The sequence below is a fragment of the Aulostomus chinensis genome, chromosome 3 (assembly GCF_037954235.1).
Source record: "Aulostomus chinensis isolate RoL2024-O1b breed Wild chromosome 3, RoL_Achi_v1.0, whole genome shotgun sequence".
Classification (NCBI taxonomy): domain Eukaryota; kingdom Metazoa; phylum Chordata; class Actinopteri; order Syngnathiformes; family Aulostomidae; genus Aulostomus; species Aulostomus chinensis.
This window is the reverse complement of record NC_141322.1, coordinates 6,597,199-6,612,459: the sequence shown is the minus strand read 5'-3', so window position 1 is coordinate 6,612,459 and position 15,261 is coordinate 6,597,199. Positions and strand designations below refer to the sequence as shown.

The 15,261-nt window shown below is 42.7% G+C and overlaps 1 protein-coding gene across 4 annotated transcripts in view; it reads right to left on the bottom strand.

Annotated features, from left to right (window-relative positions):
• Nucleotides 1–15,261, bottom strand: part of setd5 (SET domain containing 5) — a 47,534-nt gene that overhangs the window by 3,121 nt on the left and 29,152 nt on the right. For 2 of the 4 annotated variants that reach the window (XM_086198374.1, XM_086198372.1), the window contains exons 3-24: nucleotides 14,033–14,132; nucleotides 13,381–13,643; nucleotides 12,518–12,576; nucleotides 12,190–12,374; nucleotides 12,030–12,068; nucleotides 11,664–11,945; nucleotides 11,026–11,174; nucleotides 10,776–10,893; nucleotides 10,134–10,243; nucleotides 9,429–9,678; nucleotides 9,113–9,196; nucleotides 8,833–8,982; nucleotides 8,029–8,403; nucleotides 7,627–7,887; nucleotides 6,888–7,005; nucleotides 6,361–6,590; nucleotides 5,858–5,914; nucleotides 5,225–5,707; nucleotides 4,738–4,830; nucleotides 2,291–2,574; nucleotides 2,054–2,175; nucleotides 561–649 (exon numbers count right to left, since the gene is read on the bottom strand). In XM_086198374.1, the coding sequence (XP_086054500.1) occupies nucleotides 561–649; nucleotides 2,054–2,175; nucleotides 2,291–2,574; nucleotides 4,738–4,830; nucleotides 5,225–5,707; nucleotides 5,858–5,914; nucleotides 6,361–6,590; nucleotides 6,888–7,005; nucleotides 7,627–7,887; nucleotides 8,029–8,403; nucleotides 8,833–8,982; nucleotides 9,113–9,196; nucleotides 9,429–9,678; nucleotides 10,134–10,243; nucleotides 10,776–10,893; nucleotides 11,026–11,174; nucleotides 11,664–11,945; nucleotides 12,030–12,068; nucleotides 12,190–12,374; nucleotides 12,518–12,576; nucleotides 13,381–13,643; nucleotides 14,033–14,132 (3,901 nt within the window). The remainder of the gene's footprint in view (nucleotides 1–560; nucleotides 650–2,053; nucleotides 2,176–2,290; nucleotides 2,575–4,737; nucleotides 4,831–5,224; nucleotides 5,708–5,857; nucleotides 5,915–6,360; nucleotides 6,591–6,887; nucleotides 7,006–7,626; nucleotides 7,888–8,028; nucleotides 8,404–8,832; nucleotides 8,983–9,112; nucleotides 9,197–9,428; nucleotides 9,679–10,133; nucleotides 10,244–10,775; nucleotides 10,894–11,025; nucleotides 11,175–11,663; nucleotides 11,946–12,029; nucleotides 12,069–12,189; nucleotides 12,375–12,517; nucleotides 12,577–13,380; nucleotides 13,644–14,032; nucleotides 14,133–15,261) is intronic. The other 2 variants (XM_086198375.1, XM_086198376.1) reach the window with 2 other exon arrangements.

The following is a 15,261-nucleotide window of genomic DNA, read 5'->3' as shown; positions in this document are numbered from 1 at the left end:
GGATCCCAAATCTACAACTGCTCACATACAAGCCGTGCACAGAGAAATAACCATGTAGTGGAACAGGAACGGGTTCTGACGTGCCATACTGTGATGCCATCAGGACTCAGAAAGTAACAGTAACTCCATTCAAAAATCCCACATTTTTTTTCTCATTGACGAGCAGCTAATAAACTCCTGTCATTTGATATGGGAACCTCCTAAAAATTCAACTGGACAAGGCTCTAATGATTACATATCAAGTGATGTACAAGATAAGTGATCAAAGTGTTAACATACGATTGGCCAAATTCACTTAAAAAAAATACTGGGATGGTGGGTACTGACCAACTCATTTCATGCATCTTCAACTAGAAGTGATCTAGAAACAATATATTTTTTAGATGATTACATTGACTTACACTTCTTGGTCTGCATCTGGGCTCCTATCTTATGCCTTATTATTAGGTTAGCCACAGCCAAAGCTACTTCTTCGGTGTTGTTTATGGATTGTGACCTAACGCAGTTTAGCGCAGTTTGGCAATCGTAGCCCTACAGCATGTGTGGCTCGTACAACATACCTGGTGTGAGTACACAGAGGGACTGTATCTGTGAGGACTCTTCATGGGAGAAGCCATGGCCACCGTGTCCATGTCATACCGATCTGCATCTGAAAAGATGAAAATAAAAAGAGAAATGTACACACATACAGATTCACTGACACTAGATTTTTTTTTTTAAACCATTTCTGCGATAGAAATTCATGCTGAATTGATGTCTGATTTTCTACCAGATGACATGTTTCTGACCTCATAGATGAAAACCCCAACTCAGCACTGGAGTGTTCTGGGTGATCACCTGCTGAGTGGCTCATTTATTTGTCTTGTTTATTTGCCTCCCACACATTGAAGATGACAAGCAGGTTAACTATAAGGATGGAGTTGGAGGCGTGGTCTATAATAATGGAAACTGTTGCTTCTGTATGTGCATTTGCACCACAGACAAGTGCAGCTGTTATACCTCCCACTCTTGGCGGGTCTTTTATCACTTGTGTGTGGGGGGTGTAAATTGTCATGTCAGTTGTGTGTGCTTTTGTGCAAAAACACATTGGGGGGGGGGGGGTGGCTCCATTCTCAATGTTATTCTCTGGATTTTTCCTCTAGATTGATCAAGTCTTTGTATGTCCTTATACAACTTCCTACACAGACATTCTTGGCCTGTTCCCCAGCATTGGTCTCTACCAATATGTGATTAGTGGAAGGAGAAGGTAGGGGTGCTTGTTTTTTGAATCAGTTAACGTCCCCAATCGAGATTGTGATATGAATACAAATAATCGCCCTTGCAGGGCGGCATGGTTCAGAAGAAGTGTGGTCATCTAGCAACCAAACAGTCGCTTGTTTGATCCTCATTTTCCCAGGTGATTGGGTTTTAAGTGTCCTTGAGCAAGACACTAAACCCCTTATCGCTCCGTCCACCTTGCATGGCAGTCCCCACCATGTGTGTGTGTGTGTGTGTGTGTGTGTGTGTGTGTGTGAATGAGATGACATTGTAGAGTGCTTTGAGTACTGCTAAGGTAGAAAGGTGCTATATAATAATTAGTCAATGGGTCAGTTTACCTTGCCTGATCCAAAGTAATCCAGTGATTTAAGAGAAATACTGCTTCATGGTGATAGCACCTCTAAAAATTCAGTCACAAACAGTTCTGATGGAAGACATGATGTGTATGTCTGAATTTATATTAAATCAAACTGTAAAAGTATTGGAAAAAGGATAAGCTGGTACTATATTAAAAACAAAAAAAAGAATTCCAGTATTTTTCATGTATAATCAGTTTATCTTGAAATGAGTTACAGGACAAGATGTTCCAGCGTTTCCCTGAGCTCTATTTAGTGGCAAAACCTTCTATCGATTGCTCTCCATGTGTTCGACAAACAACGAATTTGAGCTATGTGGGTTCTAATAGCATTTTGTTTTGCTTTGGTGATAACTGTGTTGGCTTTTCACATCAAAAGTGTGGACATTCTTTTTAAATGTCATGGTCCAACAATGAACCATTGATCTACACACTTCATACCAGATTCTCTCTCTGTAGAACTGTCACTCCTCTTGAACATTTGCTCCATCTTAATGCTTCTCAGTACTCGTTCCAGAACCCCCTGGCCTTCCCTTAGACGTTCAACACTGGTGGGAACCATCCTAATAAGGCAGAAAAGGTCCATCAGCCTGGTCATATTTTGACAACCTATAAAGCTAGGCTTTTTAGATCATGACATGTTTTAAATGTGACATCTTTCATGTGTGGTTTTCTCACCACTGGTTGCTGTCCTGGCGTCTGGACTGCACAGATGACCCATGGTGGTCAGGGGGACTGACCTCCTCTATCTGTGGGATGGAGGAGGCGTGTGCTGAGGAAGATGAAGAGCTGTGTGGGGAGGCTGGGGGCTGCATCTGGTGGTGGGAATGAGGATGATGGGTCTCCTGGTTGTAGTGAGAGCTAGGCCGAGTGGGGGTGCTGCCCAGGGACGAGCTGCAGCCAGCTGGCTCGGAATCACGGCTGCTAACCTGCTTCCTCTTACGGTACTCCAGCAAAGACACCTGAGGCAGGAGGGGGAGACATGCTATAAAATATCTGCATTTTCGACATATACAGGCATCAACATACAACTTCCAGGTCATTCATACTGATGCTGAGCTGAAAACTGAGTTACGGCCAAACCACATGCACCGCACCGAGGACTCACCTGAGGAGAGTATTTTAAACCATTCAATATGAAAAATGAAAGGGCACCATAGGCACCATGGCAGTCATCTGTTCACATGAAAATGACACGGTATGCAAATAGTTTTTAGTTTCATTCTATTAGCATACTGCTAGTAATGAAAGAAGCTGTTCAGCATAATGGACATCACTGAATGTTCTTCAAATGCACTCTCAGAAACATACAGCATCGAAAGCTTTGGCGAAAGAGCAGGCAACCTGGAATGCACCACGCCATGATGCAACCACGCTGAAACCACCACTACACAAACATTCATATAAACATCCACAGAAGGTTGGAGCACGCACAATATTTACACACTTCCACTGGTAACAATGAGAATGAAAGCACTCATCCCAACTTTATGACACAGAAAAGGGAGGGGGTGGGGAGGTGGGGTGTATGGAAGAGGCAGGGGAGCAGGGATGATGAGCACACTGCCTCTCGCCTGAATCTCTGAACTAGCACGCAAGTTACATATAAAAGGTAGTGACAGCAGAAGGAAGATGAGTTGTCTTGAGAACTTTGATTTTTATATACAGTATTTAAAAGTTCAGTCCTCTTAGAACTGGCCAGTTTTTCCTCTGAGAACCAGTGGGAACGGGCTGAGGCTTCCGGTAAAAATGGCTATTTAACTTTTGGACCAAAGCACCTTTTCTCCCCAATAAAATTATTTCCCAACATGTTTGTAATAAACACCTGCTATTGTTTACTATGAGTGGGAATCAGAGTAACATGAACACTATATTTTAACATTATAATAACAGTAGCACCATATAGTATTTTTGAGCTACTTCATACACTGCAGGAAAACTAGCTGTATTCTATGATACATCACAAGATTTGTGTGACTGAATAAGTAAAAGTGCATTGCTGTGTCCATTTCCCAGAGTTTGCAACTCAGTGTCTAGCCTCTTGAAAACACATGTGCAAACAACACTCAACAAAATGGTGGCGGGCATATCCATTGATATTTTACACTATTTTAATAAAAATATAAATATTTCACAAAACTGTGTCGACAAGTATCACTTGAGGAAGTACTGCTTTATATTGCACCATCAATATATTGGATACAGATTACAGACATACATTCTGGTATAACGTTGTAATTTTCTTAGACTTAGATTTTCTCTCACTTCTCCCTTACCACTATTTGCAACTTTTCCTTTTTATGTATTAAGTGATTAATCGCTGTCAAGGTGAGTGTACTGCGTCTCTTAAGCTTAATTTTTAACTCAAAGAGAATGTGTGAACTGTAAATGATAACTAAAAAAAAATCCCAAATCTAAACAAGAAGGTAATATTTAAATGAGCAGCTGACATGTTATTGACAATCATGAATTATTTTAACTGGTAAATATTAATTTGAGCCAGAAATATATTTGCACTTAAAGTCTAAGATCAAGTGGCCTGCAGCGGAAGAGTTGGACCTGAAGGATTACTACTCCTACTCCTAGTCTCAGTGGTACACACATTTGGCTGCATGAATCTGTTAGTGATGCTGGGGGGAAAAAAATTTCATGTTGGTGCCGTTGGACAAACTTTGCTGTGGACTGTGGTTTACTTGACTTTGGCCTCTAAAAACTGAACCACTTCCAAACAACTAAAGAGACAGTGTCATCTTTACTGTGAACCACCCTGAGAAAGTCTCCTTGCTAACATGCATGTGCATGTGGACCATAGATCAGTTTGGAAAGAGCCGTGGATGGGATGGAGCAAAGACAAATGTGCTTCATCTCAAAGCCATCAGAAATGTCTGCCTCTTGTGTTGAAATGGATGAACCTCGACAAGCTTCAATGAGTTTGACTGGAATGGCACTGGAAATCAAAACTCCCGCTTAAGGCTTTTGAGTCAAATTCAATGCATGTTTTTGAGGAGAGGAAGGAGCGGAGCTGTCAGGGTGTGGGGTGAGTGTTGTATGCAGATGCAATAAACAAAAAACAAAACCAATATTTACATGCACACTTCTAAAGTAGTTGTAGGGAGAATATTCACCATATTCTGTACTGGCTTGTATTCACTTCTTACAGCTATAGCCTGGTAATCTGGCTTCCCTGTCAGCAGACTAATGGTATGCTGGTTGGCCCTCTGCCTTGGAAGAAAAGTGGAAGAGAGACTTGGCAAAAAGTTTCAAGGAGCAGCGTGGGAGAGGGAAGGGACTGAGGGAAAGGAGGGGGGAGGAGGAAGGGTCAAAGCTATATTTCACATATACAGAGAAACTGCTCAAATATTTTTGATTTCTAAATGCTTGTTGCTTTGGATTTTACAATCTCAAACAGGGAACCGACAGACTTATTTAACACAAAGTACATGGGCAAACATAGAGCAAGGGAAAAAGCACATCAAGAGGTTTGGCTTCCTGTTTGCACAAATGTCACTAAAGTCACTCCTACTTGTGACGAACAGATGAAACTTTTTAAGATTTAACATTATCTAAGACCAAAAGTGAAAAACTAAGTTTATAAAAATATGGTGAACTTGCCTTCTTCTTTTGTGGTGGGTTGCTGGTATGAGGAGGTGTGCCACTATCTGGGTAGCCTCCCCCATAATGAGGCTCACTGTAAGGGGACATGGAGCCAGGGCCCACATCCCCTAGCAGCCCCTGGCCACTTAAAGAACTATGGAAAGACTCGGCAGGGGAGAAGCCTCCTTCTGACTGGGAGAGCCGTCGGTCAGTGGCCACAGGGTTCCCCAGGTTTGCATTGAGGGGTGAGCAGGTGTATATGAGGTTGAACTCTGTCCTGAAGGCCTGCTCCCTGTTTTGGGGGGTTAGGTCAGTGGAACAAGACACTGGGTTTAAGGAACTGATGCCTACAGATGGTGGGCCCTGGGAGTCTTGGCCTGAAGGGCCTCCAGGTAGGGAAAAGTCATCTGATGTCACAGCCACAGGGCTTTCCAAACTGGAAGGCAATGACAGATCTGGGAACTGGGGCCGAGGGATGTCAAAGTCCGTCTGAAGACACGGCTAGTGGGAGAGAGAGGAAATGAGGACAGAGGAAGGAAATTAATTAATAATTCAATTGAATAGTTGTAAGCATTTAAATAATGATTCATCACAAAGGAACAGGTAACTGAATAGAGCCTATGAGTAAGATGTTGAGAGAAGGAAACTTACCTCAGGAGAAATTGACTCTGGCCGGTGAACAGGTGATGCCTCAGGTGATGATATGTTCTAAAAATAAAGGGAGTGTAGCTATTAGAAACCTCACAAGTACAAACATTCATTTGATTGGATGATGTGTCCTTGTACATTAAGCAAAGAACGGTTTATTGGTGCTCTGTTGTGGATGTCTGGGCGTTCTGGTTATTACTTTGAATCCAAACCATGAATGAGGTTATACATCAACTGTCCATTTGGTTGCAAAAGTTAGCTTCTTCCAATTGTTTAACAATGTTCCCCATGTTTGTGATTGAATATTAAAACACTAAATAATACTACTAAGTTAATGTTTACGATTTGCATGATGTTGTTCAACACATTACTGGCCGTCTTCTGCCACTATCCATCATAAATGACTCAACTCATTCACTTTAATTGGCACCAGTGATGTGAGGGGACACTCAATTGTCAGGAACTCTTTTCCTTTAACTCAGGGCGTGTGGCTCTGGCATTCTTACTTCAAATTGCAGCGGTGTGTTACAGCGGCTGGCAGGCAGTGAGGGCATGGGTGAGTACGCGAGGCCGTTTGGCAGCAAGGAGCCACAGGGGTTGTGGAGCAGCGGATGAAGGGGGTCCTCTGGAAGGGGTGGTGTGATAGGGGACAGGGGGCGAAGCAGGTGGTCCGAGGCTGCTGGTGCCGCCTCTGTCATATACTTGGCGCGACGCTTTTTGAAAGGTGCATTCAGATCTAGAATTTTAAAACATAAAATTGGAAGAAACGTGCTTTGAATGAGCTCAATGAAATTTAGCCCATTTTGACAACATCTTGTAATTGAATTTTCATATCAACATTCATGAAATGCCACTGGTGACTAAAACTTCATCCAGCTTTGCTTTATATGGTTTTCTCTTGCAGTAGTATAGTTAGCACATACAGAGTTTAATTAAAATTGAAATCAGAATTAGATTCCTGCAGCTTTGTCAAACACAGAAAACAATGTTAGGGTAGTGAAGTAATCCAAAAGGAGGTGGGTTATCTACTCACCACTAGACAGGGGATTGGGGGTGGATCTGCTGCTGGTACTTTGCTGGGAAGAGGTGGACTCTGTGCCGTCCTCCACACTGGCTGAACAGCTCTCATCCTCCACCTGCTTGATCCATCTCTGTATTGAGACACAACATAAATGTCCGGTCAAAGAACATTAATAGATGTATTTAATTACTAATAAGGATGAATTTGTCTTCGAAAATCCAGTTAAGTTATGCGAATATATTATATGTGACAAATTTAAAATCACACGTGTAAATAGTTTTTTGCTGTAAAATAATAGCAAAGTGTATCAACAGTTACTTCAAAAGCAGCAATAAGAAAAGTCATGAAAATGGCAACAAAAGCATATACAAAATGCAAACTTTGGTTGGAATAACAAAGCCAAAGCGAGTTCCCTCCCTGGCTCATGGGCAGTCTATCATCCTCACTCTTAAAGCTGACAGACAAGCAGCTCATCATTTAGAGGGTGGGTTGCTGGTTGCACCACTGAGTTACTTGTGACACAATATGAGATAATGAGTGTTCATGATGACAATCTTTAAAAGCAGACTCATAATCACACATTTGCCAGCTCCATAGCCCAGGCCTATATGTTTGTATGGCTTACATGGCTACATACAAAGTTGGCCATATTTCATGTTACATAGCATTCACCTCAGTATTCATCATTTGACCTGCAGGTACACTAAAACTGGTGTGCATCTGTCCTTCTATATTGCTCAGCTTTGTATACCTTTTTAAAGCAGCCATAAGTGCCGTCCATTTGGAGCGGGCGGGGCCGGCGTCTTTCAGGGTTAAAGGGGGAGCCAAAGCGGACATAGTGTCTGGGTGTGGTGCAGATGAGCGATGAGTGTGAGAGGCCTGGCAGCATGTTGAGGGTGGTGGCCAGCACCGTGGGGTCAGTGGTTATCCGCAGTGGACGCTCTACAGGCAACTCTGGCTGGACCTTCTCCGCTCCAGGAACCTTTTCGTTCAACCACTCTGTTACCAGGTACTGGGACCACAGAGAGTGATTATTGATCAACACTTTATTTGCAAGGAACTACAAAAAAAAACCCTAAGTGTTTTAAAATTGAGACCAGAAATACATAGTTAAAATCCAACAAGTAATTTCCACAGAGTAAGGTCCACTAACCTTCTTGGTCTTGGGGTAGCGCAAGTTGCCTCTGTTTATGCACCTCAGACCCTGGCCATCGCCATCTAGAAGATGACCAGCCCCCAGACCACTCTCCCCGTGTCCTGGCTCAGCACCATATGGGCCCTGAGAACCGTCATCGTCCAAAGTAGCACCCTGATCAGCTGATGATGGTGTTGCTGCCACTGCTGCTGCAGCTGCAGCTGCCTGCTGGGCAAGAGCTTGACGTTGCCGCCGGGCTCGCTGGGATGAGCTGGATCTGTAGCGAGAGATGCGGCTACGGGGCCGAGGCTTGGAAGGTCGTGCAGGTTTAGGGGGAGCAACTGGTGCAGACAAGTTGGGTAATGAGGTCTTTTCTTCCATAGATGAAGCATCCTATGAGAGAATAGATGCGTAAAAGAAAAATCGATGTGATAAGAAAGATGAGCAGATATATTGTTGGTTTTTATCCTTGTTAAATTAACAACTTCATTCAAAATGAGCAAGAGAAGTAAACTGAGTTTAAAATACCATCCTTGTAAATTTATCAAATCTATGATTCATGAGTGTTCAACAGGAGCACAACTCAGGTAAATATATTACATCAGTACTTGTTTACCTTGATGCATCAAAAAGGCATCGGGACTAAGAAAGCTCTACGCTTCTAAACTGACACACATTGTCCCACACTGAGGTTTTCCTCACAGTTAATATCGTTGTAATGAACTCACCAAAACTTGCTCACTTCCAAACATTCACCCCTACAACTAAAGTATCTAAATTCTGAACACAGAATACATCACAGATTTTGGCTCTTACACTGACCGTGACATAGGTGGTACGTCGTGTGCTGACCCCAACGCCTGTGTTGTGAGTTATGGGGGCATTTACTGCCCCATCTTCAGCTTCCATACCCTCCTCCTTTCCATCTGCTCCTCCCACTCTCCTCCGCCTCCTTTCCAGACTATTGAATATCTACATGAATAGGCAGAAAAAACAAGGCAGTTTAAACAGGTTAGATGAAACGTTTTGTCTTTTGAATGATCCAAAAACATCATTAAGATCAGTCCTATTGTTGTACTAGACAAGCATTTTAATAGCATACTCTTTTACTGGAAATGATGACCCCATTTTCATCCACCTCTCCTTCCTCGGCCTCTTCCACCTTCAGCTCATCCAGCAGTCTCTCCTGATAGCAAAGATGGGAAGCACATGAGGAATACACTGGACCCCGCAGGACGGACAGGAAAGGTGCAGCTAATATTGGTGTGTTTCAAGTGTAAACTCAGTTTTGATAACACTTTATTGAACCTTTGTGGTCAAATTCATTTTCAGAATACGGTTTAATACAACTGTGTGACTGATATCTTGGCTGATCCTAAAAAAAAAAAAATAAAAAAAAAATCACAAAACAGACACACCTCTGCATCGCTGGTCCCCTGCAGTTCTTTGGCTTCCTGGTGCTGGATGAGAGTCTGGTTACTGTCTCCAGCCTGGGAGCCTTCCAGCTCTCTCCTGCGGGCCTTCCTCCGTCGAGTCTCGGCACCAACCAATGTCGACGGTGGCGGTAGGGAAGGGGGACTCAGCAAGCTCTCCCTGGGGCTCAGGTTGTGCTTCTGCACTGGGCAGTTCTGGTTGCCCTTGTGGCAGGCACAGTCCACTTTGTAATTACTAGGGGATTGTTATAAGAGAGTAGATGTTTAAACTGAGGAAAATGCAAGCAGAAAGAAGAGAGAATATTTTGTAGCTAAAACTAGCCAAATGCAAAAGCTAAATTTCAGTTGAAAGTTAATTCCCAATTTAGCTTCTTTCAGTGTGGAATGTAGACATTGAGCTTGACTTGCAGTCAATATTCTTGTCAACTTGTCCACTCCATGAGACGGATAAACAAATGCAGGAATAATGTTGATGTTCATTTTATTTATTTGCCATTCATTCAACAGGTCAACAGCTTAGTTAAATATGGTACATCGATATTTGGTTCTTATTTTTAGCCTGGCACAACTATTCTTAAATGTGTTGTTCCAAGTTCCAAGACCAAAATATATGACCTGCTTTTCTAGATGCCTGACATTCATAGAGGGTGGGAAGTAAAACTGCAAAAACTGATAAGGAGCAAAACTGACCAGCTATTGAACTCATAGTCAAATCCAATGGTGACTTCAGCATCCTTTGTGATTTGACTGACAGCGTAGATACATAGATGGATCATGCCTTCAGCAATCATATGCCGCACCTGGCAAATAGAACAAATGGATGACTCATGATAGTTACAAAACAAACAACAGAAAGTAAACAATCTGACAGAAATCAAACCTGTAAAGCTGTCAACTGTAGCACCAACTTGTTCATGGCCCTCTCTGTCCTTCATTCTGTTCCCCTTTCTCTCCTTCTTTATCTCTGCCCCTCTCTTTCCTTCTGCATATCTGTCTTCCTCCATTATCTGTCTTTGTCTCTGCCCTGCTCTCTGCTCTCTTTCCCCCCAACCGGTCAAAGCAGAAGGCCGTCCCCACTGAGCCTGGATCTGCTCGACGTTCCTGCCTGTTAAAAGGAAGGTTTTTGTCGACGCTGTTGCAGGATGTGCTTGCTGATGGAGAATTGTTGGATGTAAATTCATTGAAGGAGTGTGGTACTGGACCTGCTCTACTTGTAAAGTGTCATGAGATAACTTTTGTTGTGATTTGGTGCTATACAAATAAAATTGAAGGGAATTGAATCAAAGACTGAAAACAATCGGCTAGCAAAAAGACAGTAATGTAATGACTGACCTCAGCGTTGGGAGTACAGGACCTCCTGATGAACCGGGCATCATTTCCAAAGGTCCTTGCATCAACACACATCTCTACATCATTAAACTTTGAGTAGAACAGCACAAAAGGGTAGGGTCTGAAAAATATGATGAGAAAGGTATCACAAGCAGTACATAGAAGGTATAAAATTGGTCTTTTTCAATGTAACCAGCTGAACGCATTTGTAAAACGCAGTAGCCTATCACTTAAATATTCTATGAGCTCGTACTTTTTGAAGAAGTGCCCGTTGACCTCAAACTGTTGTTTGAGCATGACCTTTCCCCGGTATTCAATGATGAGTGTGTCTGGCTCAAGGTTCTTAGCTGCTCGGAGGATCTTCCTGTGTTTCTGCACTCGTGTTACCCGTCCCAACTGGAGCTACAAACAGCAAGTCACAAGTTATGTGAATGAAACACAAGCAAAATATTCAATATATGACATAGATTGAATAAGTATATAGTTTGGACCTGAAATACACAATGATATTGGGTAAGTAAGAAGTTTCTGGGTTCGAGCTCCAGCTCGGGCACAGGGACCTTCTGAGTGGAGTCTGCATGTTCTCCCTGTGCCTGCTTGGGTTCTCTCTGGTACTCCAGCTCCCCCCCCCCCCCCCCCCCCCCCCCACAGTCCAAAGACATGCAAGTGGGGACTAGGCTAACTGTATATTTTAAATTGACCGTAGGTGTGGCTGTGAGCGTGAATGGTTGTCTGTCTATATGTGTTGGCCCTGCCATGGACTGGTGACCTGTCCAGGGTGAACCCTGCCTCAGGCCCACAAGCTGCTGTAATAGGCTCCAGCCCCCCCGCAACCCTTAACAAGATAAGCGGAAGAAAATAGATGGATGGATATTGGGTAAGAACTCTTACTTGCATCTGTGAACCCAGCACTGTGTTGTTACAGGCCAGTTCTGTGCGGTTGATGGTGTCCATGGTGTCGACTGAGGCGGGAATCTGTGTGGTTGAGGGAGGTAATGTGGTACCGCTCTCTGTCTTTGTAACAGCAGTGCGATGAAAATGGAGCAGCGTTTGAACATCAGCACTGTACTGGTTGGCTAAAGCCTCCTCATACTGGTCTGTCCACTGGCGGATTCTGCTCTCCCATCCCTCTGCTGTGTTCTCATCCAGGACACTAGCCTCTGTTGTTGAGTTCTTGACAGAAGAAAAGACACATGTGACTGATGAAGGCAAGTGAAGCATAACTTCACACAAATGTAAGGCTAACTCCTCTGTTACCTTCATCCTCATGGACTTCCGGGAACCCTCTCTAAAAGCCTGAATGAAGGAAAGAACAATACCCATATCACTAAATGAATTATTCTACCATCTAAAACTAATCCGAGTCATCCCTACGAGTAATGTTGTGAGCATCATGAGCATCCAACAATATGTATACCTTGACTTTCTTTCCCTTTGGTGTTCCGCGGGCCTTCTCTGTGCTCTTTTTCCTCTTTTTTGATTTGCTCCTTTTGACTCGGTTGACGGTGAGTTTTATGCTGGTGGGTGTATGCTGGGTGGCAGTGTAGGAGATTGAGGGGGATACCTCTTCATCACCACTCTCTGTGGCACTGCTGTCTCCAGCTGCCAGGAAAAAACAGGTACATCCATTGTATATTGAGCTTGAAATAAAAACTTTAAAAACTTTTTCAATTGTTGTGCTCTTGCCAACAAATACAGTAACCTGTATAGAGTGATGAAAGAAGAAATTACTGGAGAGAAAGTACCTGAGACATTTTCTGTCTTCCTGTGTTGGCCCTCTGCTCCTTTCCTCCTATCAAGTCCCCTGCAACAAATGACAACCATTCACATCAGCCAACAATAACAATGGCAACACACTACCAAAATTTGACAAGGTAATTATATAACAAGAACACTGGCCACTAACAGGTAAGAGTAATTCCTCTAATACAGTTCATGTATAACAATTTCATTTAAACCAGAATAACACTAAATCACAGTTCATATTTGCTCCCTAGGTGGAGGTTGATATATAAACACTTCATAAAAGCCAACACCATACAAACAACTGATAAATTAAAGGAAAAACCAAAATGCCAGAACAGCTTCAATACACCTTGGGATAGATTCTAACACTAGTGGGGGGATGAGGAGCACTGTCAAACATATCAATCCCATAGACCAGGGGTGTGCAAACTGGTCCAGTAAGGGCTGGTGTGGCTGCAGGTTTTCATTCCAACTAAGCAAAAGCAACGCCTGATCCAACAAATGAGCTGTGTGGACACAGCTTGATTGATTTAAGTAGAATCAGGTGTTGCTTTTGCTTGGTTGGAATGAAAACCTGCAGCCACACCAGCCCTTACTGGACCAGTTTGGACACCCCTGCCATAGACGTTCACTTAGGTTACATCGTGGCGAGTATGAATAATTACTCATATCTTTTCATTCTTATTCACTGTTCAGGGACCCCTCTCATCTGTATTGTAGGTATCTGACTTTGTTGTGCTTCTAAACTCTCTCAATGAGGCTTTTCCTTGAATTTGTTACACATCTGTATTGTTGGCATATTCCCTCATGACAAAGCACATGTGTTCCAGAATATGTTCTTGACAGGTTTTCCATATCTTACCTGCAGTTATCACATTTGATGAGCAGGCCGTCTGGCGTCAGGCTGCAGTGACACCAGCTAGCCACAGCTGCATCCTCCTCTGAGGAGCTGTCACTGTCAGCTGAGTTGTCTTCAGTGGTTTCATGATAGCGGGAGCTTTGTACCACGCCATTGAGATCCATGCGGGGAATGATGGTTTGGGAGAGCGGGGAGGCGGGTGGGGTGGGAGGAGGGGGCGCGCCATAGTTGTGATCCTGACAACACACAACGGAAGACTGTTGCATCTTCAAACAACGGGTGTTCAGGCAAAAAGGGAAACGGAAAATGGAGACGAATGAAAATGAGGGCAAAAAAACAGGTATGTGAAACAGTGCAGTTGTTAATAACGGAAATAGATTGTGGTTACAAAAGATCAATAGCAGGATAGACATATACTTAATTTAACTACAAGCGCCACCAATCCTTAGCTTTCATCTTATTCTTGTAATCAAACAAGGAACTTGAAAAGATGAAAAAAGAGAAGATTGGAGAATTTAAACTGAGATATTACTTTAGCTTTTCAAAACTTGTGGAGTGTGTAGCAAACTTCTGATTGTATAGAGAGAAATCGCAGCTACGTCATAAATAAGACATGCTATGATTAGAATTGATGATTAGAGATGTTTGAACTCACAGCATATGGTAGTCCCCGATACCCATGACTCTGTGCACTCCCACAGCTGTGGTTGAAGTTTTTCTCATTCACGGCAGGACTTGCTTCAACTGACTCAGGGCTGGAAAAAAAAAGAAGTTAAAATTATTATTATAAACAATAAAAAACACAATTGGTGGGATAAGGAAATATTTTCCATTATGCTATTCCATAGTATTTTAATAAAGGAAACCAGTCACTAGATGGCACCATGACCCTGAAGTTGCTTTCCAGCAGAGGAGAACAGCAACTACATCACAGGAATGTGGACGCCATTATGTTGTGCAACTCCTTTTGCCCTTAAGCTGACATCAAGCTGAACGGAGAATAATTCCTCTAAGGAGTGACCTCCAGAACTGAAACACACTTGAATGCCAAAAGAATTCAGACAAAAATATTGCATTTCAAATTTCTAGATTTTGTAACTCTCATCAAAGCATGTAAATTTTCTTGTATTGTAGAGCAAAACCCTTGATGGCAGTTTGGAGGAAATGAAAAGGGGCTGTAAATAGGGGTAGATGGGAGAGGCGCCAACTGCATTCCACATCACCACAGTCATGTAAGTAGGCTTTACCTACAGAGAGGTAGCAACTGTTCTTACATAGACTGTCTGGAAGTTTCCTCAGACTCTAATCCACACAGCAAGGGTGTGATTTAGAAATGCACCCAGGAGCCAAGACTTGATGGAAATCCCTGGGGCGACCTCAAAAATCCCATGAGGATACAACATACCTGACACAAAATGAACAGGGGTTGACCACTTACTGTGAGACTAAAAATCCCTTATGTCCTTTAATCCTGCCAAAAATCAAGTTTTCTGCTTGATACATTTCAGCTACATGTTCATCTCTTGACAACTATGAGTCATATTTGTGACTGTTATACATTAGCAGTGATGTACTGCTAGAGATTACATCATTGGAGAAAAGAAAAAAAAAAGATTTCTGATTTTTCAATCATTGCAATAATGGTTTAAAACAAAACCGAAGCAGTCTCAAAGCTAGTTTGATACATTTTCCTGCTCCTCGATATATCAGTGTCAAATATCCTGTTATCAGGCTCTAGTGTACATGATGACATTAATGGCCTGGCTGTGATTCATTCTCTACCTGAACAATTATATTACAATCCTCTTTGTTAGCACATAAGTGTGAGAGGAAAATGTTTTAAGATTATTGTGTGAGTCCAAAGTCTATGGTTGTGAGAACTTA